At 48.7% G+C, this 24,284-nt stretch overlaps 1 protein-coding gene across 1 annotated transcript in view; it reads right to left on the minus strand.

Moving 5' to 3' along the window:
• FAAH2 (fatty acid amide hydrolase 2) overlaps nt 1-24,284 on the minus strand; it is a 376,430-nt gene that overhangs the window by 35,702 nt on the left and 316,444 nt on the right. The window contains exon 9 of the mRNA XM_063936990.1: nt 2,458-2,652. Within this exon, the coding sequence (XP_063793060.1) occupies nt 2,458-2,652 (195 nt within the window). The remainder of the gene's footprint in view (nt 1-2,457; nt 2,653-24,284) is intronic.

Genomic DNA, 24,284 nt, shown 5'->3' on the forward strand with positions numbered 1-24,284 from the left:
CGGAAAAGACCCTGCAGCTTCAAATTAGGAGACTTCGTCTGGTTGTCTACCAAGAATTTGAAGTTGAGACAGCCATCTCATAAGTTAGGCCCCCGGTTCATCGGCCCTTATAAGATCACCAGGGTTATCAATCCGGTGGCATTTCAGTTAGATCTGCCCCGTTCTTTGGGTATCAATAAAACATTTCATTGTTCCCTTTTAAAACGGGCGATTAGTAATCCTTCTTCCAGTGGAAGACCTTCCCCTCTTCTGATACGTGGCCAGAGGGAGTTTGTTGTTGAAAGGATTCTTGACTCCAAGGTGGTTCGGGGTCGGCTGTCATTTTTGGTGCACTGGAAGGGGTATGGCCCGGAGGAGCGGTCGTGGGTGCGCAGTTGTGATCTTCATGCCCCCAGACTGATACGCTCTTTCTTCTCGCAGTTCCCCGATAAACCCGGTGGTAGGGGTTCTTTGACCCCTCGTCAGAGGGGGGGTACTGTTAGGGTCTCCTGCCCTGTGCTGCCACGTCGTCATGGCAACCGGGAGACAAGTGCTAGCGGAGTAACCTGAGCGCAGCTGATACTCCGGTTCGGGTCTTTTGCTGTGCAGTGGTTATAGGCTCTGTGCACGGCAGGGGATCCGGTGCTGGTTTTTGTGCTCACAGTCTGTGAGGTCTGAGTGGGGCGTGGACAGCACCTGCTTTATAAGGCCTCTTCTCAGGGTAAGCAGATGCTGCTGAATCTTTGTTGGTTAGTCAGTTCCTGAAAGTTAACCAGTACTGTGTAGCTTTGTATTTGTTTGTTGCTTACTGCAAATAGGCCTGGGGATTTGGTATTACACTCTGCCAATCCAGACCTAGCAGTAAGACTGGAGTCAGTCGTTTAGCTTGCTGGGGTTCTGTTATTACTCTGTGAACTTAGCAAGTTTGCGGCTGTATTCTAAGACTTGCCTGTCTAATCCTGTCTCACTGTGCTAGGTGTCGGGGGTCAGTTTAGTGGCAGTAAGCTGAACCTGTGCACTGCAAGTGAGAATTAGGATTGTGGAGACTCTCCTTGTGTCTATCATTCCATCTCTGACTAAGGAGTTTACTGCCACACCCGTTGGTAACCCTTTAGGGTTTTGCTGTTGCCCTTAGCAACAGCATTTCGGGTTCTCTACGTATTAAAACACAACATCTTGCTTTTCCCATCTGAGCATTTCTAATACAAGGGAGATACCCAGTTCCTTAGCCTCTGGGCTTCTCTGTTCACTTTGTGTGTATTTTGTTACCCTATCACCTTCTGTGTACGTTATGTCATATTCCCCAGTCTGTCTGTGAGTCCATTTGTTTTGCATAACAGTTCAAACACCAGTACATTCCTGCAGGCACTGGAGTGCATAATAGTTCTGACACCAGTACTTTCCTGCAGGCACTGGTGTGCATAACAATTACATTGCCAAGGTTTAGAGTATAAGCATACCCTTACTGTGTGTTGTTAATAAGGTTTACTGTGTAACATTCTGTGAGCGTCTGCGCCGCTCGTGTCTCACTCTCACGGCGCAGCGTCCGCTACGCCAATAGCGTAGCAGTACGGTACTCGGGACGCCTATAGCGTGCTCGATACTAAGCGTGAGTCCGTGAGCGTACGGGTCGCTCGTGCGTCGCGCCCACGGCCTAGCGTCTGCTACGCTAAGTGCGTACCCTTACAGTACTCAGTGCGCCAATAGCGTATTTAGTCCGTAATAGAATATAGCTTAATGTTTAAAGGTAATAATTGACATTATCAGAATCGACATTCTTCAATTGAATATACTTTTGTCGAAACGCCGCATTTTTACCATTGCAGACATGTCGAATTTGACAACTGTCGAATTTGACAACTGTCGAATCTGAAGTGTCAGTTTTTTTGTCGAAAAGTACTGTATTGCATTATCGAATATTTTTTTTGTGTCGAAAATGCCCCGTTTTTCGACATTTGCGGCAATTTGACCGCAATTGCATATACCCCATAGCCTCTTATCCTGTGGGTTTCCATGTCATGTTAGAGTGTGAATAACACCTCCTGCATAGTTTGGTACTAGTGTGCAGTTTAGCAGGGGAAGATTGACAGGAGGAGGCCGTTTGTGGGAGTCAACTGACCATTTCCAGGGAGTGTCCGTGAAATTGCAGTCGTGTCCAGGCATTTGAAGGGAGGGATCCTGACGTCAGCTCCGGGCCTGATCATCGCAGTGGAAGAGTTAAGTTCTGAGCTGTGCAGAGACTGTACAAACTATTGTTTTTTACATTGACCTGTTGAGCTTCAACAGCTGCACAAAATGCCTTTCTTTTTAGGATTCACTATGCAACCTCTCAAATAATTTTACCAGGTATAAATGCACTGCTGATGGCAGCTGATCACTGAGCTGCCATTTGTTTAGTAAAGTACCACTGTGAAAAGTGGCACCTAAATTTTGTCTACCACTTCCCAAGTTAACATTTAGCATCAACAATGTACTAACCAGTATATGCAAAATTGAACGGCATTGCAATCGGTTCATGGTGTTTTGGGGCGATCTTGGGATGCGAAGGGTACAGAAGAATTCCATCATTCCCAAGTAAAGAATTCAGTTCATCTTTTAGGTTTTTGGCTTTCTGTATCATTTTCGCATTTCCTTGAGTATTTAAATTAGCCAAATTCTCAGTAAGAGTCAGACCTGCATTGAAATGAAAAACAAAAGTAATAACAGCATATTGTCTGAATGAAAAACAATAGTTAAAAGCTTCTTCCATTCATATGACCACTGTATATATGACTATGTATTGTACAAACATGATTATAGCAGAGATGCTCTTAGCAATATGTAAAGGTGGCTTATTCATCTACAGTAACAAATGTCTCATTAGTTCCTTATATTAAATAATGGAATGGTGGAACACTGTAATAAAGCAGCTACAGTACTCGTTGAGACAAAAACGTCCGGCTGTTTGGGTACAATCAGAACGCGATTCTGAGTCGGACGTATCTGCAGCCAGTTGGCCATGGTAGCCCACACACTCCCTTATGTTACTTGCAAGAATCTGCCTGTGCACACTAAAAAGCTGGACATCTGCATATGGAAGCATATCTAGCCAACTGCTTTTTCATCCATATCATTAGTATTTAGATGTGCACCCCCTCTCCCATGCTGGGTGCAAAAGATTAGTCTGAAAAGGGTCCAATTCGGTCCACAATCTATGATTGAGCATGGAGGCCGACATACTGTACACGCCCAAGACACTTCCACGAGACATTTACCGCCCAGAAACACCCATTTCACAAATAGGGGAAATTCAATTGTTATCGTGGGTCCACGCACTCAGCTATTCAAATGTTTCTGCCGGCAGGCGTGAGAACTACATCTCAGCTCGTTGTCCCCAAACAGGACTTTTTGCATATCGCCCATTCGTATAGGCGGGGTTTTTCCGCTTTATGCGGCTAAATCCGACTGATATGGGTACAATCAGTGAGATAAGGTGGAACAATTAAATATTGCTCCTTGATCTCCCATCACTTTAGACAGGAGATCAGGCGCCAGTAAACCATTGAATTCCGCCTATAGTGTGCTCCTTTAATCCATATGCACTGGAGAACATCCGTGCACATATACCTAATCCGGCTCATGTGTAAAAGCCTATTTGTTTCTTAGGTGCATGCGCAGTATGCCAAAATCCGCAAGATCATGTGCATTGCAACTTGCGTGCATTTCCAAATCAGGTCCTCAGACTGCAGCTAGTTTTATTGTACATTTAAATTAATGAAAACAAAAATTCAGTAACAATAAAATAAATCCCCAGCCTGTCTGTCTCTAACGTCCAAGTTTCATTTCTACTTAAAGGAGGTGACCAAAACAGTTGCAAAAAATAGGATTTTAATTACCTACCGGTAAATCCTTTTCTCGTAGTCCGTAGAGGATACTGGTGTCCACATTAGTACCATGGGGTATAGACGGGTCCACTAGGAACCATGGGCACTTTAAGAAATTATTAGTGTTGGCTGGATCCTCCCTCTATACCCCTCCTACCAGACTCAGTCTAGAAACTATGCCCGGGAGACGGACATACTTCGAGAGAAGGATTTAACTGAACAGTAGTGAGATTCGAACCAGCACACACAATAAGAGGAAAGCCAAGTTAACCAAACTAGAACAAGAACAGCAACGGCCGAACCAACAACAACAATACTTAACCAAGTAAAAGTGCAGAAAAACGAAACACCGGGCTGACGCCCAGTATCCTCTATGGACTACGAGAAAAAGATTTACCGGTAGGAAATTAAAATGCAATTTTCGCTTACGTCCTAGAGGATACTGGGGTCTACATTAGTACCATGGGGATGCACCAAAGCTCCCAAACTGGGTGGGAGAGTGCTGAGGTTCCTGCAGAACTGATTGACCAAACTGAAGGTCCTCAGAGGACAAAGTATCGAATTTGCAGAACTTAGCAAACATGTTCGAACCTAACCAAGTAGATGCTCGGCAGAGCTGTAAAGCCAAGACGCCCCGGGCAGCCACCAAGGAAGAACCTACAGACCTAGTAGAGTGGGCCTGTACAGATTTTGGAACCGGCAAACCTGCCGTAGAATAAGCATGCTGGATAGTAAGCCTGATCCAGCGAGCAATAGACTGCTTTGAAACAGGACACTCAATTCTATTGGGATCAGAGAGAACAAACAGCGAGTCCGATTTTCTGTGACGAGCTGTCTGTTTCACATGGATCTTCAAAGCTCTCACAAGATCCAAAGACTTTGAAGTAGCAGAGGTGTCGATAATCACCGGAACCACAATAGGTTGGTTGAACCGCAGACACCACCTTAGGAAGAAATTGCTGACGAGTTCTGAGGTCAGCTCCATCCTCATGAAAAATCAAAAGGGGCTCTTGTGAGACAACGCCCCCATTTTCAACACAAGGCAAACAGTGTGACGGTCTTCCACGTAAGAAACTATACGTCAACATCCTGTAAAGGCTCAAACCATTCCGACTGCAGGAACTGCAACACCACGTTTAGATCCCTAGGTGCCGTAGGAGGCACAAAGGGCGATTTGATGTGCAGAACACCTTTCAAAAAAGTCTGAACCTCCGAAAGACGCCAATTGTTTCAGGAAGAAAATGGACAAGGCCGAAATCTGGACATTTAAGGAGCCCAAACTTAGGCCCACATCCACTCCTGACTGCAGAAAAATGAGAAAATGTCCCAGTCGAAATTCCACTGCAGGAAATTTCCTGTTCTCACACCAAAGAGACGTATTTTTTCCAAATATGGTGGTAAAGTGTAGACGTTATCCCCTTCCTGGCTTGGATCAAGGTTGGAATAACCTTATCCGGAATACCTGTCCGGCTAGAATTTAACGCTCAACCTCCATGCCGTCAAACGTAGCCGTGGTAAGTCATGATAGACGAAACGGCACCTGTTGGAGAAGATCCTCGCGAAGAGGAAGAGGCCACGGATCTCCCAGGAGTAACTCCAGTAGATCCGCATACCAGGCCCTTCTTGGCCAGTCCAGGGCAATGAGGATTTTACTTGAATCTTTTCCCATTTTACGCTTTTCGAGAATTCTTGGGATCAATGGAAGTGGTCGAAACACGTACACCATATGGTAGATCCATGGAGTCACCAGGGTGTCTACCTCCACTGCTTGCGGGTCTCTCGACCTGTAACAATACCGCTAGAGCTTCTTGTTGAGACAAGAGGCCATCGTGTCGATCTGTGGAATTCCTCACCAACATGTCAAGGACTCGGACACCTGCGGGTGGAGGTCGTGTCTGCTGAGGAAGACCGCTTCCCAGTTATCTACTCCTGGAATGAAGATTGCCGACAACGCCACAGCGAGTCTTTCTGCCCAGAGGAGAATCTTTGTTACCTCTGACATTGCTGCGCTGCTCTTCGTTCCGCCCTGTTGGTTTTTATGTACGTTACCGCTGTCACATTAACCGACTGAACCTGAATGGCGTGATCTTGAAGATGCGATACTTGTAGAAGGGCGCTGTATATAGTCCTTAGTTCCAGAACGCTGATCAAAAAGATGGCCTCCTGACTTGACCATTTTTCCTTGGAACTGTTCCCCCAAAGTGACTGCTCCCCAACCTCTGAGGCTTGCGTCTGTAGTTAGCAGAATCCAATTGTGAATCCCGAACCTTAGGCCTTCAGTCAGGTGAGAAGTCTGAAGCCATCACAGAAGAGACATCCTGGCTTACGGAGACAGACGTAACCTCTGGCGCATGTGAAGATGCAATCCAGACCATTTGTCCTACAGATCCAGCTGGAAGGGCCTTTCGTGAAACCTTCCGTACTGCAGTGCCTCGTAAGAAGCTACCATCTTCCCCAGGAGGCGAATGCAGAGATGCACCGATATCCAAGTTGGTTTTAGAATGGTTTTAGAATGATCACCAATGCCTTTTCCAATGGAAGGACCCCCGTGTCGGTTCTAGGTGAGATTTTGCAGGTTCAGAATCCACCCGTGATCCTGGATAAGTCGCATTGAGAGGACAATGTTGTCCAACCACCTCTCCCTGGATGGTGCTTTCATCAGCAGATTGTCCAGGTATGGTACTATGTTCACTCCTTGCTTGCGGAGGAGAAACATCATTTCTGCCATTACCTTGGTGAACACCCTCGGTGCTGTGTAGAGGCCAAATGGCAGTGCCTGGAACTGGTAGTGACAGTCCTGTAATGCAAATCTTACATAAGCCTGATGAGGCGGCCAAATTGGAATATGAAGGTACGCATCCTTGATATCCAGAGACACTAGGAATTCCCCTTCTTCCAGACCTGTGATGACCGCTTTCAGAGACTCCATCTTGAATTTGAACACCCGTAAGTACGGGTTCAGTGACTTGAGGTTTAAAATGGGCCCTACCGAACAGTCCGGTTTTGGTACCACAAACAGGTTTGAATAAGAACCTTTGTTTTGCAGTTGAAGAGGAACTGGAACAATTACCTGAGTCTGTACCAGTCTTTGAATCGCTGCCTGTAAAGTCATACTTGCTTCTTGAGAAGCTGGTAAGCATGATTTGAAGAATCTGTGAGATGGAAGTTCCTGAAACTCCAGTCTGTAACCCTGGGTGATAAGATCTTTGACCCAGGGATCCTGGCATGATGTTGCCCATATGTGACTGAAATAACTTAGTCGGGCTCCCACCTGCCTGTCTTCCAGGCAATGTGGTCCACCGTCATGCAGAAGGCTTTGAGGAAGCAGAACCAGAGGTCTGTTCCTGTGAACCTGCAGTTGCTGGTTTTCTGGGATTACCTCTATTGCCTTTAAAAGCTGTAGAAGAACCTTTGGTTTTGTTTTTAAACTTCGCTGTCCGAAAAGGACTGCAGAGTAGGAGCAGTGTAGGACTTTCTAGCCGGGGTAGCTGCGGAAGGAAGGTATGTAAGACTTACCCGCCGTAGCCTTGGATATCCACGTATCCAGTTCATCTCCAAAAAGGGCTTCACCTGTGAAAAGGTAGACATTCCACACCTTTCCTGGAATCCGCATCCGCAGTCCACTGGCGTAGCCACAAGCCCCTGCGTGCTGACACTACCATAGCAGTGGTGCGTGCATTGAGTAAACCAAAATTCCTTTATGGCCTCCACCATAAAGCCAGCAGAATCCTGTATATGCTGTAGGAGTAAAATTATTTTTTCCCTGAATAAGGAATCTAACCCGTCACTTATATTACCTGACCATTTTGCAATGGCCCGACAGATCCATGCACAAACTATAGTGTGTCTCTGGGCCATCCCCACAGCTGTGTACAGGGATTTGAGAGAGGTCCCAATCTTGCGGTCAACAGAGTCCTTTAAGGAGGCTGCGCCTGGGACAGGTAAAATAATTTTACGTGACAATCTAGATACGGGTTCACTACGATATGCCGGCGGTCGGGCTCCCGGCGACCAGCATACCGGCGCCAGGAGCCCGACCGCCGGCTTACAGACAGTGTGGCGAGCGCAAATGAGCCCCTTGCGGGCTCGCTACGCTCGCCACGCTACGGGCACGGTGGCGCGCTACGCGTGCCAAACTATTTTATTCTCCCTCCAGGGGGGTCGTGGACCCCCACGAGGGAGAATAAGTGTCGGTATGCCGGCTGTCGGGATCCCGGCGCCGGTATACTGTGCGCTGGGATCCCGTCAGTCGGCATACAGAAGACCACCCCTAGATACAGATGCGTCTACGATCGGTGGGTATTCTCATATCTTCCTATCCTCCTGAGGGAAAGGGAAGGAAAGAGCAACTTCTTATGGATCTGAAACTTTTTCACTGGATTTACCCAAGTTACTTCAAACAGAGAATTTTACTCTTTTGATGCATGAAAAGTAGCTGAGGATTTATTCCTTTAATTAAAATAGGATTTTAATTACCTACCGGTAAATCCTTTTCTCGTAGTCCATAGAGGATGCTGGGGTTCCATTTAGTACCATGGGGTATAGACGGGGCCCTTGGGAGCCATGGGCACTTTAAGCATTTAATATTGTGGGCTGGCTCCTCCCTCTATGCCCTTCCTACCAGACCCAGTCTAGAAACTGTGCCCGAGGAGACGGACATACTTCAAGAGAAGTAAATACACAGATAGTGGTGAGAATCCCACCAGCTCACACCGAATTGAAAAACCATGCTGACCAGCATGCAACATGAAGAAATTATGCTAACCCGCATGAAACATGAAGAAACCATGCCAACCAGCATGCACCATGAAGAAACCATGCTAACCCGCATGAAACATGAAGAAACCATGCCAACCAGCATGCAACATGAAGAAATCATGCTAACCCGCATGAAACATGAAGAAACCATGCCAACCAGCATGCACCATGAAGAAACCATGCTAACCCGCATGAAACATGAAGAAACCATGCCAACCAGCATGCAACATGAAGAAACCATGCTAACCAGCATGAAACATGAAGAAACAATGTTAACCAGCATGCAACTAACCAGCAGGAACTAGAAGAAACCCTGCTAACCAGCATGAAATAGGAACAGCAACAGCTGAACCAATACTTAACCAAGCAACAATGCAGGAAAACGAAGCACTGGATGGGCGCCCAGCATCCTCTATGGACTACGAGAAAAGGATTTACCGGTAGGTAATTAAAATCCTATTTTCTCTTACGTCCTAGAGGATGCTGGGGTTCCATTAAGTACCATGGGTATGTACCAAAACTCCCAGTACGGGAGGGAGAGTGCTGAGGCTCCTGCAGAACAGACTGACCAAACTTTAAGTAATCAGAGGCCAAAGTATCGAACTTGTATAACTTAGCAAACGTGTTCGACCCTGACCAAGTAGGTGCTCGACAAAGCAGTAAAGCCGAGACACCCCGAGCAGCCGCCCAGGAAGAACCCACTTTACGAGTAGAGTGGTCCTTAACATATTTTGGACACCACAAGCCTGCCGTAGAATAAGCATGCTGGATCGTAAACCTGATCCAGCAAGAAATTGCCTGCTTAGAAGAAGGACACCCAACTGTGTTAGGATCATAAAGGAAAAAATAAGATTTTACTCACCGGTAAATCTATTTCTCGTAGTCCGTAGTGGATGCTGGGTACTCCGTAAGGACCATGGGGAATAGACGGGCTCCGCAGGAGACTGGGCACTCTAAAGAAAAGATTAGGTACTACATCTGGTGTGCACTGGCTCCTCCCTCTATGCCCCTCCTCCAGACCTCAGTTAGGGAAACTGTGCCCGGAAGAGCTGACATTACTAGGAAAGGATTTGGAATCCAGGGTAAGACTCATACCAGCCACACCAATCACACCGTACAACTTGTGATAATTATACCCAGTTAACAGTATGAACAACAACTGAGCCTCATTAAACTGATGGCTCAGAACAAAAAACCCTATAGTTAAGCAATAACTATATACAAGTATTGCAGAATTCCGCACTTGGGACGGGCTCCCAGCATCCACTACGGACTACGAGAAATAGATTTACCGGTGAGTAAAATCTTATTTTCTCTGACGTCCTAGTGGATGCTGGGTACTCCGTAAGGACCATGGGGATTATACCAAAGCTCCCAAACGGGCGGGAGAGTGCGGATGACTCTGCAGCACCGAATGAGCAAACTCAAGGTCCTCCTCAGCCAGGGTATCAAACTTGTAGAATTTTGCAAACGTGTTTGATCCCGACCAGGTAGCAGCTCGGCAAAGTTGTAAAGCCGAGACCCCTCGGGCAGCCGCCCAAGAAGAGCCCACCTTCCTCGTGGAATGGGCTTTGACTGATTTAGGATGCGGCAGTCCAGCCGCAGAATGTGCAAGTTGAATCGTGCAACAGATCCAGCGAGCAATAGTCTGCTTTGAAGCAGGAGCACCCAGCTTGTTGGGTGCATGCAGGATAAACAGCGAGTCAGTTTTTCTGACTCTAGCCGTCCTGGAAACATAGATTTTCAGGGCCCGGACTACATCCAGCAACTTGGAAGCCTCCAAGTCCCGAGTAGCCGCAGGCACCACAATAGGTTGGCTCAAATGGAACGCTGATACCACCTTAGGGAGAAATTGGGGACGAGTCCTCAATTCTGCCCTGTCCATATGGAAGATCACATAGGGGCTTTTGCATGACAAAGCCGCCAACTCTGACACACGCCTAGCCGAAGCCAAGGCCAAAAGCATGACCACTTTCCACGTGAGATATTTCAACTCCACAGTCTGAAGTGGCTCAAACCAATGTGATTTTAGGAAATCCAACACAACGTTGAGATCCCAAGGTGCCACTGGGGGCACAAAAGGGGGCTGAATATGCAGCACTCCCTTAACAAACGTCTGAACTTCAGGCAGTGAAGCCAGTTCTTTTTGAAAGAAAATAGACAGGGCCGAAATCTGGACTTTAATGGATCCCAATTTTAGGCCCATAGTCACTCCTGACTGTAGGAAGTGCAGAAATCGACCCAGCTGAAATTCTTCCGTTGGGGCCTTCATAGCCTCACACCAAGCCACATATTTTCGCCATATGCGGTGATAATGTTTCGCTGTCACATCCTTCCTAGCTTTTATCAGCGTAGGAATGACTTCAACCGGAATGCCCTTTTCCATCAGGATCCGGCATTCAACCGCCATGCCGTCAAACGCAGCCGCGGTAAGTCTTGGAACAGACATGGCCCCTGCTGTAGCAGGCCCTGTCTGAGAGGCAGAGGCCAAGGGTCCTCTGAGATCATTTCTTGTAGTTCCGGGTACCAAGTTCTTCTTGGCCAATCCGTAACGATGAGTATAGTTCTTACTCCACTCTTTCTTATTATCCTCAGTATCTTTGGTATGAGAGGAAGAGGAGGGAACACATAAACCGACTGGTACACCCACGGTGTCACTAGAGCGTCCACAGCTATCGCCTGAGGGTCCCTCGACCTGGCGCAATATCTTTTTAGCTTTTTGTTGAGGCGGGACGCTATCATGTCCACCTGTGGCCTTTCCCAACGATTTACAATCAGCTGGAAGACTTCTGGATGAAGTCCCCACTCTCCCGGGTGGAGGTCGTGCCTGCTGAGGAAGTCTGCTTCCCAGTTGTCCACTCCCGGAATGAACACTGCTGACAGTGCTATCACGTGATTTTCCGCCCATCGGAGAATCCTTGTGGCTTCTGCCATCTCCATCCTGCTTCTTGTGCCGCCCTGTCGGTTTACAAGGGCGACCGCCGTGATGTTGTCTGACTGAATCAGCACCGGTTGGTTTTGAAGCAGGGGTTTTGCCTGACTTAGGGCATTGTAAATGGCCCTTAGTTCCAGAATGTTTATGTATAAGGAAGCTTTATGTATAGGGAAGCTTCCTTACTCGACCAATGTCCTTGGAAGTTTCTTCCCTGCGTGACTGCCCCCCAACCTCGGAGGCTTGCATCCGTGGTCACCAGGACCCAGTCCTGTATGCCGAATCTGCGGCCCTCGAGTAGATGAGCACTCTGCAGCCACCACAGCAGAGACACCCTGGCCCTCGGGGACAGGGTGATCAACCGATGCATCTGAAGATGCGATCCGGACCACTTGTTTAACAGATCCCACTGAAAGATCCTTGCATGGAACCTGCCGAATGGAATTGCCTCGTAAGAAGCTACCATCTTTCCCAGGACTTGCGTGCAGTGATGCACCGACACCTGTTTTGGTTTTAGGAGGTCTCTGACCAGAGATGACAACTCCTTGGCCTTCTCCTCCGGGAGAAACACCTTCTTCTGTTCTGTGTCCAGAATCATACCCAGGAACAGCAGACGCGTCGTAGGAACCAGCTGCGACTTCGGGATATACAGAATCCAGCCGTGCTGTTGTAGTACTTCCTGAGATAGTGCTACTCCGACCAACAACTGCTCCCTGGACCTCGCCTTTATAAGGAGATCGTCCAAGTACGGGATAATTATAACTCCCTTCTTTCGAAGGAGTATCATCATTTCGGCCATTACCTTGGTAAATACCCTCGGTGCCGTGGACAGACCAAACGGCAACGTCTGGAATTGGTAATGGCAGTCCTGTACCACAAATCGGAGGCACACCTGGTGAGGTGGGTAAATGGGGACATGTAGGTAAGCATCCTTGATGTCCAGGGATACCATGTAATCCCCCTCTTCCAGGCTTGCAATAACCGCCCTGAGCGATTCCATTTTGAACTTGAACTTCCTTATATAAGTGTTCAAGGATTTCAAATTTAGAATGGGTCTCACAAACATTGTGGAATAGTAACCCCGTCCCTGTTGAAGGAGGGGAACTTTGATTATCACCTGCTGGAGGTACAGCCTGTGAATTGCCGCCAGTACTACCTCCCTTTCCTTGGGAGTGGCTGGCAAGGCTGATTTGAGGTAACGGCGAGGGGGAGTCGCCTCGAACTCCAGCTTGTATCCCTGAGATCCACCTGTGAGCGAACCCACTGGTCGCTGAAGTTCCGGAGACGCGCCCCCACCGCACCTGGCTCCACCTGTGGAGCCCCAGCGTCATGCGGTGGATTTTGTGGAAGCAGGGGAGGATTTTTGTTCCTGGGTAATGGCTGTCTGATGCAGCTTCTTTCCTCTTCCCCTGCCTCTGGGCAGAAAGGATGCGCCGCTGACACGCTTGCCTTTCCGAGGCCGAAAGGACTGTACTTGGTAATACGGTGCTTTCTTAGGCTGTGAGGGAACGTGAGGTAAAAAAATCGACTTCCCAGCTGTCGCTGTGGATACAAGGTCCGAGAGACCGTCCCCAAACAATTCCTCACCCTTATAAGGCAAAACCTCCATGTGCCTTTTAGAATCGGCATCACCTGTCCACTGCCGAGCCCATAATACTCTCCTGGCAGAAATGGACATCGCATTAATTCTGGATGCCAGCCGGCAAATGTCCCTCTGTGCATCCCTCATATATAAGACTACGTCCTTTATATGCTCTATAGTTAGCAAAATAGTGTCCCTGTCGAGGGTATCAATGTTGTCTGACAGGGTATCAGACCATGCTGCTGCAGAACTACACATCCATGTCGAAGCAATTGCAGGTTTTAGTATAGTACCTGAGTGTGTATATACAGACTTCAGGATAGTCTCCTGCTTTCTATCTGCAGGCTCCTTTAAGGCTGCCGTATCCTGAGACGGCAGTGCCACCCTTTTAGATAAGCGTGTGAGCGCCTTGTCCACCCTAGGGGACGTTTCCCATCGTAACCTATCCGTTGGCGGGAAAGGGTACGCCATCAGTAACCTCTTAGAAATTACTAGTTTCTTATCAGGGGAACACCATGCTTCCTCACACAATTCATTTAACTCATCAGATGGGGGAAAAGTCACAGGCTGCTTTTTTCCCCCCAAACATAATACCCTTTTTTGTGGTAACCGGGTTTATGTCAGAAATGTGTAAAACATCTTTCATAGCCGTAATCATACATCGGATGGCCCTTGTGGACTGTACATTTGTCTCATCTTCGTCGACACTGGAGTCAGACTCCGTGTCGACATCTGTGTCTGCCATCTGAGCTAGCGGGCGTTTTTGAGCCCCTGATGGCCTCTGAGACGCCTGGGCAGGCGCGGGCTGAGATGCCGACTGTCCCATGGCTGTCACGTCGTCAAACCTTTTATGTAAGGAGTTGACACTGTCGGTTAAAACCTTCCACATATCCATCCACTCCAGTGTCGGCCCCGCAGGGGGTGACATCACACTTATCGGCTCCTGCTCCGCCTCCACGTAACCCTCATCAAACATGTCGACACAGCCGTACCGACACACCGCACACACACAGGGAATGCTCTGACTGAGGGAGACAGAGAGAGAGTATGCCCGCACACACCACAGCACTATATAAACAGGGATTTACACTAACAAAAGTGATTTTTCCCTATAGCTGCTTAATATACTCAGTTTGCGCCTAAATTTAGTGCCCGCCCTCTCTTTTTTACCCTTTGAGCCTGGAAACTGCAGGGGAGAGCCTGGGGAGCTGTCTTCCAGCGGAGCTGTGAAGAGAAAATGGCGCCGGCGTGCTGAGTGAAATAGCCCCGCCCCCTTCTCGGCGGACTTCTCCCGCTTTTTTATATACTTTTATGACGGGGGATTATGCACATATACAGTTTATTAGGCTGTATTATGTGCTTTTTGCCATGTAAGGTACTCTAATTGCTGCCCAGGGCGCCCCCCCCCCAGCGGCCTGCACCCATCAGTGACCGGAGTGTGTGGTGTGCATAGGGAGCAATGGCGCACAGCTGCAGTGCTGTGCGCTACCTTAATGAAGACCGAAGTCTTCAGCCGCCGATTTCCTCCGGTTTCTTCCGTCTTCTGGCTCTGCAAGGGGGACGGCGGCGCGGCTCCGGGAACGGACGATCGAGGTCGGGCCCTGTGTTCGATCCCTCTGGAGCTAATGGTGTCCAGTAACCTAGAAGCACAAGCTAGCTGCAAGCAGGTAGGTTTGCTTCTCTCCCCTAAGTCCCACGTAGCAGTGAGTCTGTTGCCAGCAGATCTTACTGAAAATAAAAAACCTAACAAATACTTTTCTTTCTAGGAAGCTCAGGAGAGCCCCTAGTGTGCAACCAGCTCTGGCCGGGCACAGATTCTAACTGAGATCTGGAGGAGGGGCATAGAGGGAGGAGCCAGTGCACACCAGATGTAGTACCTAATCTTTTCTTTAGAGTGCCCAGTCTCCTGCGGAGCCCGTCTATTCCCCATGGTCCTTACGGAGTACCCAGCATCCACTAGGACGTCAGAGAAACAGAGCATTCGACTTTCTGTGACGAGAAGTTCTCTTCACATATTTTGTCAAATCCCTCACATCCAAGGACTTTGAGGTAAATCGAGGTGTCAGAAGCAGCTGGCACCACAAAAGGTTGTTTGATATGAAAAGCCGACACAACCTATGGAAGAAATTGCTGACGCGTTCTGAGCTCAGCTCTATCCTCTTGGAAAATCAAATAGGGGCTCTTGTGCGACAATGCCCCCAATCCTGACACACGTCTCGTAGATGCCAATGCCAACAATGTGACAGTCTTCCAAGTAAGAAACTTGACGTCCACCTCCTGCAAAGGTTCAAACCAATCCGATTGCAGGAACTGCCATACCACATTAAGATCCCAAGGTGCCGTAAGAGGCACAAAGGGTGTTGGATGTGCAGAAATCCTTTCAAGAATGTCTGAACCTCAGGGAGGGCAGCCAATTGTTTCTTGAAGAAAATGGACAAGGCCGAAATCTGGACTTTTATGGAGCCTAAGCGAGGGCCCACATCCACACCTGCTTGCAGAAAGAGGAGAAAACGTACTAGATGAAACTCCACCGTAGGAAACTTCTTGGATTCACACCAAGACTCATACTTTTTAACAACTCCGATGGTAATGTTTTGACGTTACTCCCTTCCTAGCCTGTATCGTTGTAGAAATTACCCTTTTTCGGAATGCCTGTCCGAGCTAAGATCTGGCGTTCAACCTCCATGCTGTTAAACATAGCCGCAGTAAGTCTTGATAAGCGAACAGCCCGTTGAAGAAGGTCCTCGCGAAGAAGAAGAGGCCTCAGATCCTCCAAAAGTAATCCCAGAAGATCCTCGTACCAAGCCCTTCTTGGCCAGTCCGGAGCAAAGAGGAGTGCCTGAACACTTGTTCCTTTTATTAGTTTGAGAATTCTTAGGATGAGTGGAAGTGGAGGGAACACACACACTGACTGGGACACCCACGGAGTTACCACTGCTTGTGGGGCTCTCGACCTGGAACAGTACCTCCAAAGCTTCTTGTTGAGGCGAGAGGCCATCATGTCTATCTGAGGTACACCCCATCGGCTTGTTACCTCCGCGAATACCTCTGGGTAGAGGCCCCAATCTCCTGGATGGAGATCACGTCTGCTGAGGAAGTCTTCTTCCCAGTTGTCCACTCCCGGAATGAAGATTGCTAACAGCGCCAGCGCATGTCTTTCTGCCCAGAGGAGCATACTTGTTACCTCTGACATTGCATCTCTGCTCTTTGTTCCGCCTTGCCTGTTGATGTAGGGCACCACCGTGACGTTGTCCGACTGAACTTGAGTGGCTTGATCTTTCAGAAGATGTGCTGCTTGTAGAAGGCCGTTGTATATGGCCCTTAGTTCTAGAATGATTACCGGAAGGAGAGCTTCCTGACTTGACCACTTTCCTTGGAAGTCTTCCCCTTGGGTGACTGCTGCCCACCTCTGAGACTTGCACCGTGGTTAGAAGGATCCAATTCTGAATCCCGAACCTGCAGCTCTCGAGTAGGTGAGAAGTTTTCAGCCACCAGAGGAGTGAAATCCTGGCTTTCGGCGACAGGTGTATCCGCTGGTGCATGTGAAGATGTGATCCCGACCATTTGTCCAGGAGAGCCAGTTGGAAGAACCATGCATGGAATCTTCCGTACTGTAGAGCCTCGTAGGAGGCTACCATCTTCCCAAGAAGGCGAATGCACTGACGAACCAATACCTGGCTGGCTTCAGGACATCCCCAACACTTTCTGTCGGCTCCAAATGTGACTTTAGAAAGGTTCAGGATCCACCCAAGATCCTGGAATAGTTGAGTTGAGAAAGCAATACTCTGTAATAGCCTCTCCCTGGAAGATGCTTTTATCAGCAGATCGTCCAGATATGGAATTATGTTCACTCCCTGTCTGTGGAGGAGTAGCATCATCTCTGCCATGGCCTTGAAGAACACCCTCTGTGCTGTGGAGAGGCCAAATGGCAGTGCCTGGAATGGATAGTGACAGTCCAGCAGCTCAAATCTTAGAGAAGCCTGGTGAGGCGACCAGATCAGAATGTGAAGGTACGCATCCTTGATATCCAGGGATACTAGGAATTCCCCCTCCACCAGACCGGAGATCACCGCTCTCAGAGACTCCATCTTGAATTTCCTCAAGTAGGGGTTCAATGATTTTAGGTTTAAGATTGGCCTTACCGAACCGTCCAGTTTCGGTACCACAAACAGGTTTGAGTAAGAACCCTTGTGTTGTAGGTAAGGTGGAACTTGAACAATGACATTTGTTTGGCAAATGTTTGAATAGGTTCCAGCAGTAGTGTACTTTCTGTCCAAGAAGCTAGTAATAATCTGTGAAGCGGGAGTACTAGAGACTCCAGTCTGCACCCCTGGGCAACCTAACTGTTTCCAGGGGTCTAGGCAGGATATCGCCCAGATGTTTAACTGAAATCTCTTTAGTCTCTCTCCCACCTACCTGATCCCCAGGCAGTGAGGTCCACAGACAAACCGAAAGGTTTTAGAAGGCAGAATCCGAAATCAGTCCCTGGGAACCTGGCGGTGCAGGTTTTCTGGATTTTCCCAAACGTCCTCTAAAGGAAGTGGAGGAAACCTTGGACTCATGTTTAAATCTTGCGGTTCGAAGGGATTGCAGTGTAGGTGTAGGATATAATTTCCTGGTCTTTGCAGCTGCGGAAGGAAGAGATGTCGACTTACCCGCAGTTGGCATGGACATTCACGTATCCAGTGCGTCCCAACGGGGCCTCATCTGTGAAGGGCGGACCCGACATACCTGTCTTGGATTCTGTACCTGCAGTCCATTGGTGTAGCCACCATCCCCTGCTTGTCTAAACTGCAAGAGCAGTGGCCCCTGCTTTACGCAGGCCAATCTCCTTCATGGCCACCAGCCGTGAAGCCTGTAGAATCCTGTAAGTGACATAGAAACAAGCAAATACACTCCTATACATAGAATCTAAATCATCAAGTAAAGAGCCTGACCACGTAACTATAGCCCCAGAGATCTACGCAAACGAGTGTCTCTGAACCACCCCTGTAGCAGTGCACAGTATTAGAGAGTAGTCCAATCTGCGATCAGCCGAATCCTTTATGGAGGTTGTACCAGGGACAGGTAACACAACCTTCTTTGACAATTTAGACACTCTTTAGGGATGTGAATTATATCTCTGGTTGTACTCCGGTTTTCAAAATAAGGAGTTTAACGTCTATATGTTGCACCCCCCATATGTCAGTTGCATTATATGGCAAGTGTACGCTTTTTAGGGTACGTAATTGGGGTGAGAGGCACAACTGTGGGATTTGATTCCCCAGACTTCTCAAAACTGTGGCTTCTTCCCAGTATGGGACATATTTGAAGAAATATATGTTAAAGTACACCTTATGAAGGCCACCCCAGGGGGGATCTGCCACCGAAGCCTGACAACTTGTACAGTTTTGAGTATGGTATAGACTCCCCAGGAGAAGATATATATTCTGCAGTACAGGACAAAGCCCCTCAAATATGGTACAGTGGGTTACACACACACAGGAAAATGTCAGTACAATTTCCCCCCCAGAATACCTTCAGAAAGTACAAGGAGCCAGCCACACCGTACCCTTATAGGCTTTTATTATGATTTAAAAAAAAAAAACCCTTCTGACTATCTGAACCTTAACAGGGTAGCTAGTAACGAATTAAACTCTCCCCGTATGTATAACACAGTGTTACTTATGTGGAAAGCAGCTCTGAGGAGAAATCCCGCCCCCTGTAATGGCGCGTCTTCCCGCACTAATTGTATTATACTGGCCTGAGGTATTTTGTCGCTAACAGTGGGATTAGCCCGATAGCAGTGCTGACCAGTGTCGGGTGATTGCGCTGGCCCAGGACGCCCCTCCCAGCGCCATACACAGTGTGCCGCTGAGCCTAACGGAGCGCAGGCTGTCAGAGCTGCGCTCCCACCCTTGTGCCGCCATTCCCGCCGGCAACCCGCTCCCCAGGCCGCCGGCGCTGTACTCACCACTCTTCTTTCTTCTGGCTCTGTTTGGGAGAAGCGTCCGTGCTTCGGAAGTGAGTGGTCGCCTTGCGATCAGTACCCTCAGGAGCTCAGTGTCCTGTCAGCGGAGAAAGAGAATCATTAACTTCTAGAGTTGGTTCCTACTCCCCCACCCTCCTAAGTCCCACAAAGCAGGTAGGCTGTTGCCAGCAGCCAGCCTGTACCTAATAAACTCAGAAAATAAGGCGATTTATGGTAAGAACTTACCCTTGTTAAATCTCTTTCTGCGAGGTACACTGGATTCCACAGGGAATAACATCGGGGTGTAGAGTAGGATCTTGATCCGAGGCACCAACAGGCTAAAAGCTTTGACTGTTCCCAGGATGCATTGCACCGCCTCCTCTATATCCCCGCCTCCAGGCACTGGAGCTCAGTTTTGTTAACCAGTCCAATGCAGTAGCAGATAAAAGAGATGACAACAGACAGTAGCCACAGACATCACATTCTCATGACAGGAGAAGGTATCAGCGGCTAATGCCATACAAACCCAAAGAAGCTAACTGCGTCAGGGCGGGCGCCCTGTGGAATCCAGTGTACATCGTAGAAAGAGATTTAACAAGGGTAAGTTCTTACCATAAATCTCCTTTTCTGCAGCGGGGTACACTGGTATTCCACAGGGAATAACATCAGGGATGTCCTAAAGCAGTTCCCCATGGGAGGGGACGCACTGTAGCGGGCACAAGAACCCGGCGTCCAAAGGAAGCATCCTTGGAGGCGGAAGTATCTGAGGCATAGAACTTTATGAACGTGTTCACTGAGGACCACGTTGCCGCCTTGCACAATTGCTCAAGGGTCGCACCACGGCGGGCCGCCCAAGAAGGTCCAACAGACCGAGTAGAATGGGTTTGATGGTAGCAGGAGCTGGACGACCACCCTGTACATAAGCTTGTGCAATCACCATTCTAATCCATCTGGCCAGGGTCTGCTTATTCGCAGGCCAGCCACGTTTGTGAAAACCAAAAAGTACAAAGAGAGAATCAGACTTCCTAATGGAGGCTGTCCTCTTCACATAGATAAGGAGAGCACGTACCACATCCAAAGACCGCTCTTTGGAGGACAAATCAGGAGAGATAAGGGCCGGAACCACAATCTCTTGGTTAAGGTGGAAAGAAGACACCACCTTAGGTAGATAACCAGGGCGCGTTCTAAGAACTGCCCGGTCACGGTGAAAAATCAGAAAGGGAGACCTACAGGATAAGGCACCCAAGTCTGAAACCCGTGCAGAGGCAATAGCCAGTAAAAACAAGACCTTAAGCGTAAGCCATTTGAGGTCCACAGACTCAAGAGGTTCAAACGGAGACTCCTGTAGGGCATTTAGAACAACCTACAAATCCCAAGGAGCCACAGGAGGAACATAGGGAGGTTGAATCCGAAGAACACCGAGTGAATGTGTAAACATCAGGAAGAGTCACAATTTTTCTCTGAAACCGACAAGGCAGAAATATTATCTTTGAGGGAGGCCAGACGAAGGCCTAAGTCCAGGCCCTGTAGCAGAAAAGCCAAAAGATTGGCAGCACTGAACTTGAAAGCATCACAATTCTTAGTGGCACACCAGGTGAAGTAAGAATTCCAGACCCAATGATAAATCCGGGCAGAAGCCGGCTTATGGGCCTTCAACATAGTTTGAATGACCGCCTCAGAAAAACCTTTGGCTCTCAGGACTGAAGCTTCAAGAGCCAGTCTGGCCAAATCCTGCTAGACTCAGGGGTCCAGAACAAGGAGGTCTGGTCATTGCGGAAGAGAAAGAGGACGCTCTAACGAGAGACCCTGTAGGTCTGAGAACCAATACTGTCTGGGCCACCCTGGAGCGATCAGAGGTAGGATTCCTCCTTCTTGCTTGAACGTCCTTATTACTCTGGGCAAGAGCGACACCAGAGGGAACACGTACGGCAGCCGAAAGTTCCATGGAATTGCCAGTGCGTCCACAAGCACTGCTCGAGGATCCCCTGTCCTTGCTCCAAAGACCGGAACCTTGTGATTGTGTCGAGGCACCATCAGGTCTAGATCTGGTAAGCCCCACCTGTCCACTAGAAGTTGAAATACTTCCGGATGAAGGCTCCACTCTCCGGCGTGTATGTCCTGACGACTGAGGAAGTCCGCTTCCCAGTTGAGGACTCCCGGAATGAACAGTGCCGATATGGCTGGCAGATGGCGGTCCGCCCAGCGAAGAATCTTTGACACTTCCAACATTGCCATGTGGCTTTGAGTGCCGCCTTGCCCGTAATTCCAGAACGTTTATCGGAAGGCAAGACTCCTCCCAGGTCCACCGACCCTGAAGAGAGTGTTGCTCCAACACTGCTCCCCAACCCCTCAGACTGGCATCCATCGTCAGAAGGACCCAGCTGGAGATCCAGAAGGGACAGTCCCTGCTCAATTGCTGGTCCTGTAGCCACCACGTTAGCGACAAATGGACCTCCGGAGACAAGGAGATCATGTGAGACCTGATCCAGTGAGGCAGGCTGTCCCACATGGCCAGAATCAGTTTCTGGAGAGTGCAGGAATGAAATTGAGCGTACTTTACCATGTCGAAAGCAGACACCATGAGGCCTAGTACTTGCATCGCCGAGTGTATCGACACACGCAGGCGAGACAGGAAGCATCTTATTCTGTCCTGAAGGTTCAGGACCTTCTCCTGGGACAAGAACAACCGCTGGTTGTGAGTGTCCAACAGTGCCCCCAGGTGCACCATGCTCTGATCAGGGACCAGGGATGATTTCTTCCAGTTGATGTGCCACCCGTGGGCTTGCAGAAGCTGGACCGTCAGATCCAGATGATGGAGGCGAACTTCTGGGGAATAGGCCAGGATCAACAAGTCATCCAGATACAGCAGGATCTTGAAACCCCGACGGCGGAGCAGAGCAGTCATCACCGCCATGCCTTTGGTGAAAATTTGCGGAGCTGTTGTCAGTCTAAAAGGCAAGGCCCGGAATTGATAATGTAGGTTGCCAATAGCAAACCGCAGGTACTGCTGGTGCGACATGGCAATAGGAATATATAGGTAAGCATACTGTATGTCCAGGGATACCATATAGTCCCCGGGCTCCAAAGCCAGAACAATAGAGCGAAGAGTCCCCATATGGAACTTGGATACTCGCACAAATTTGTTCAAAACCTTGAGGTTGAGAATGGGCCGTGAGGACCCATTCGGTTTCGGGACTAGGAACAGTGTTGAATAGTACCCCCTGCCTCTATGAGTCAGAGGCACCGGCACTACTACTCCTGTGTCCAGGAGAGATCTTACCACCACCTGTAGAGCATTTGCTTTCACTGGATCCGAAGGGATGTTTGTTGAGCAAAACTGACGAGGGGTATGCTTCTGGAAGGAGATGGCGTATCTGTGAGTGACGACTTCCTGTACACAGGCGTCCGAAGTGGTCTGTAACCATGCCTGAGCAAAACTTAGAAGTCGGCCTACCACCCTAGGATCCCCCAGAGGGAGGCCCGCCCCGTCATACAGCATGCTTGTCAGATTTGGAAGCAGGCTGACAGGCGGCCCAGGCTCTTATAAGCTTGGGCTTACTGGACTTGGAAGTGCGTGACTGTTTTAGGTACGCCTGATTCTTTGCTTTACCTGGAGGTCGAAAGGAACGAAAGGAAGTACTCTTAGCCTTCAGAGCTGAAGGAGCAGTACTAGGCAGACATGCAGTCTTAGCAGAGGCAAGATCAGCAACAATTTTATTGAGGTCTTCCCCAAAAAGAAAATATTCACTTTAAAAGGGAGAACCTCCAGAGTTTTCTTAGAGTCCAGATCCACAGACCAGGAACGTAACCACAGTATCCGGCGAGCCAGAATGGACATAGTAGCCGCTTTGGCCGCCAGAACACCAGCATCAGAAGCCACCTCCTGTATGTATTGAGAAGCCGTAATAATATGCGAAAGACATTAATTTAGCATTATCAGGAAAATTAGACATAAGTTCCGCTTCCACCTCCTGAACCCAAGCCGTGATGGCTTCAGCAGCCCAAGAGGCCGCAATAGTAGGTCTATGCACAGCTCCAGCGAGAGTATAAATAGACTCCAAGCAACCCTCCACACGCTTATCTGTCGGTTCTTACAGAGAAGTGACGGTAGTGACAGGCAGAGCGACTTGTGAGTCCACTGTTTCCCAATTTTTACTAAGCTCTGTGGCAAGAGGATAGCGAGCTAGCATCTTCTTATGAGGTGTAAACCTTTTTCCGGGACACTCCCAGGATTCCTGACGTATGTCAACTAAATGGTCAGAATGAGGTAAAACAAGCTTAGCGACCTTCTGACGTTTGAACCTATCAGGTTTCTTAGAGGCCTCTTGAGGTTCTGTGTCATCATCAATTTGGAGAATCAGCCTGATAGCCTCCAAGAGATCAGGAACATCCACCTGTGAAACAGATTCCCCATCAGAAGTATCTGCATCAGTTTCTGAGGGGTCAGTATACGCACCCTCTTCATCAGGTATCCGGAACATGAATGGATTGCGTGGAAGTAAGGGCCTGCTTAGAGGGCCCATTGGCCTTAGCCAGGCGAGGGCCAGGTATCTGCTTAGCCATTGTCTGATGGAATTGCTGTAACTGAGTGGGCAGAGGATCTGCCCATGGCGGAGTAACCGCAGGGACAAATTGTGGCTGTAAAGGCACAGGTGGTCCCATAGGGGGCGTGAGTCTAGTTACAAGCGTATTCAGCAATGTAGAGAAAGTAGCCCAAGGTGGGTCTGAATGTGCCCCCATTGCTACAACCTGACTGGGAGGTAAGGAGCCCCCAGCACTTGAGCCCTCAGCTGCAATGTTATCCTCTAAAGGGTCCATGACGTCACCATCACGACTGGCGGGATCAGCCACGGAACAGTTGCCCCTTGTAGCCGACATGATAGGAAGGCTAATCCAAGGGCAACGCAGTACAATTAATGCAGAAAATGTACCCAAACAAGAACCCCCTTGTACAGTGTAATGCACACACAGAGGATTCAAGTGGCAAATGGTGACTGAAAAGCACAGGGAAAAATACTATACAAGTATATCCTGTGAAAAACACCTATATTAACCAAAAGCCCTGATGCACTTAGCCCCCCTCAGGGTAGATAATATAGGGTTAGCACTTATGAGATAGATACACGGAGTAGATATCACACAGCAGCTATATGCAAACACACAGTCACATATACAATTCAGAAGTTATGACAAACAATAAAACTGCACTGGACTAGCAAT

The sequence above is a fragment of the Pseudophryne corroboree genome, chromosome 8 (genome assembly GCF_028390025.1).
Source record: "Pseudophryne corroboree isolate aPseCor3 chromosome 8, aPseCor3.hap2, whole genome shotgun sequence".
In the NCBI taxonomy this organism is placed as follows: Eukaryota; Metazoa; Chordata; class Amphibia; order Anura; family Myobatrachidae; genus Pseudophryne; species Pseudophryne corroboree.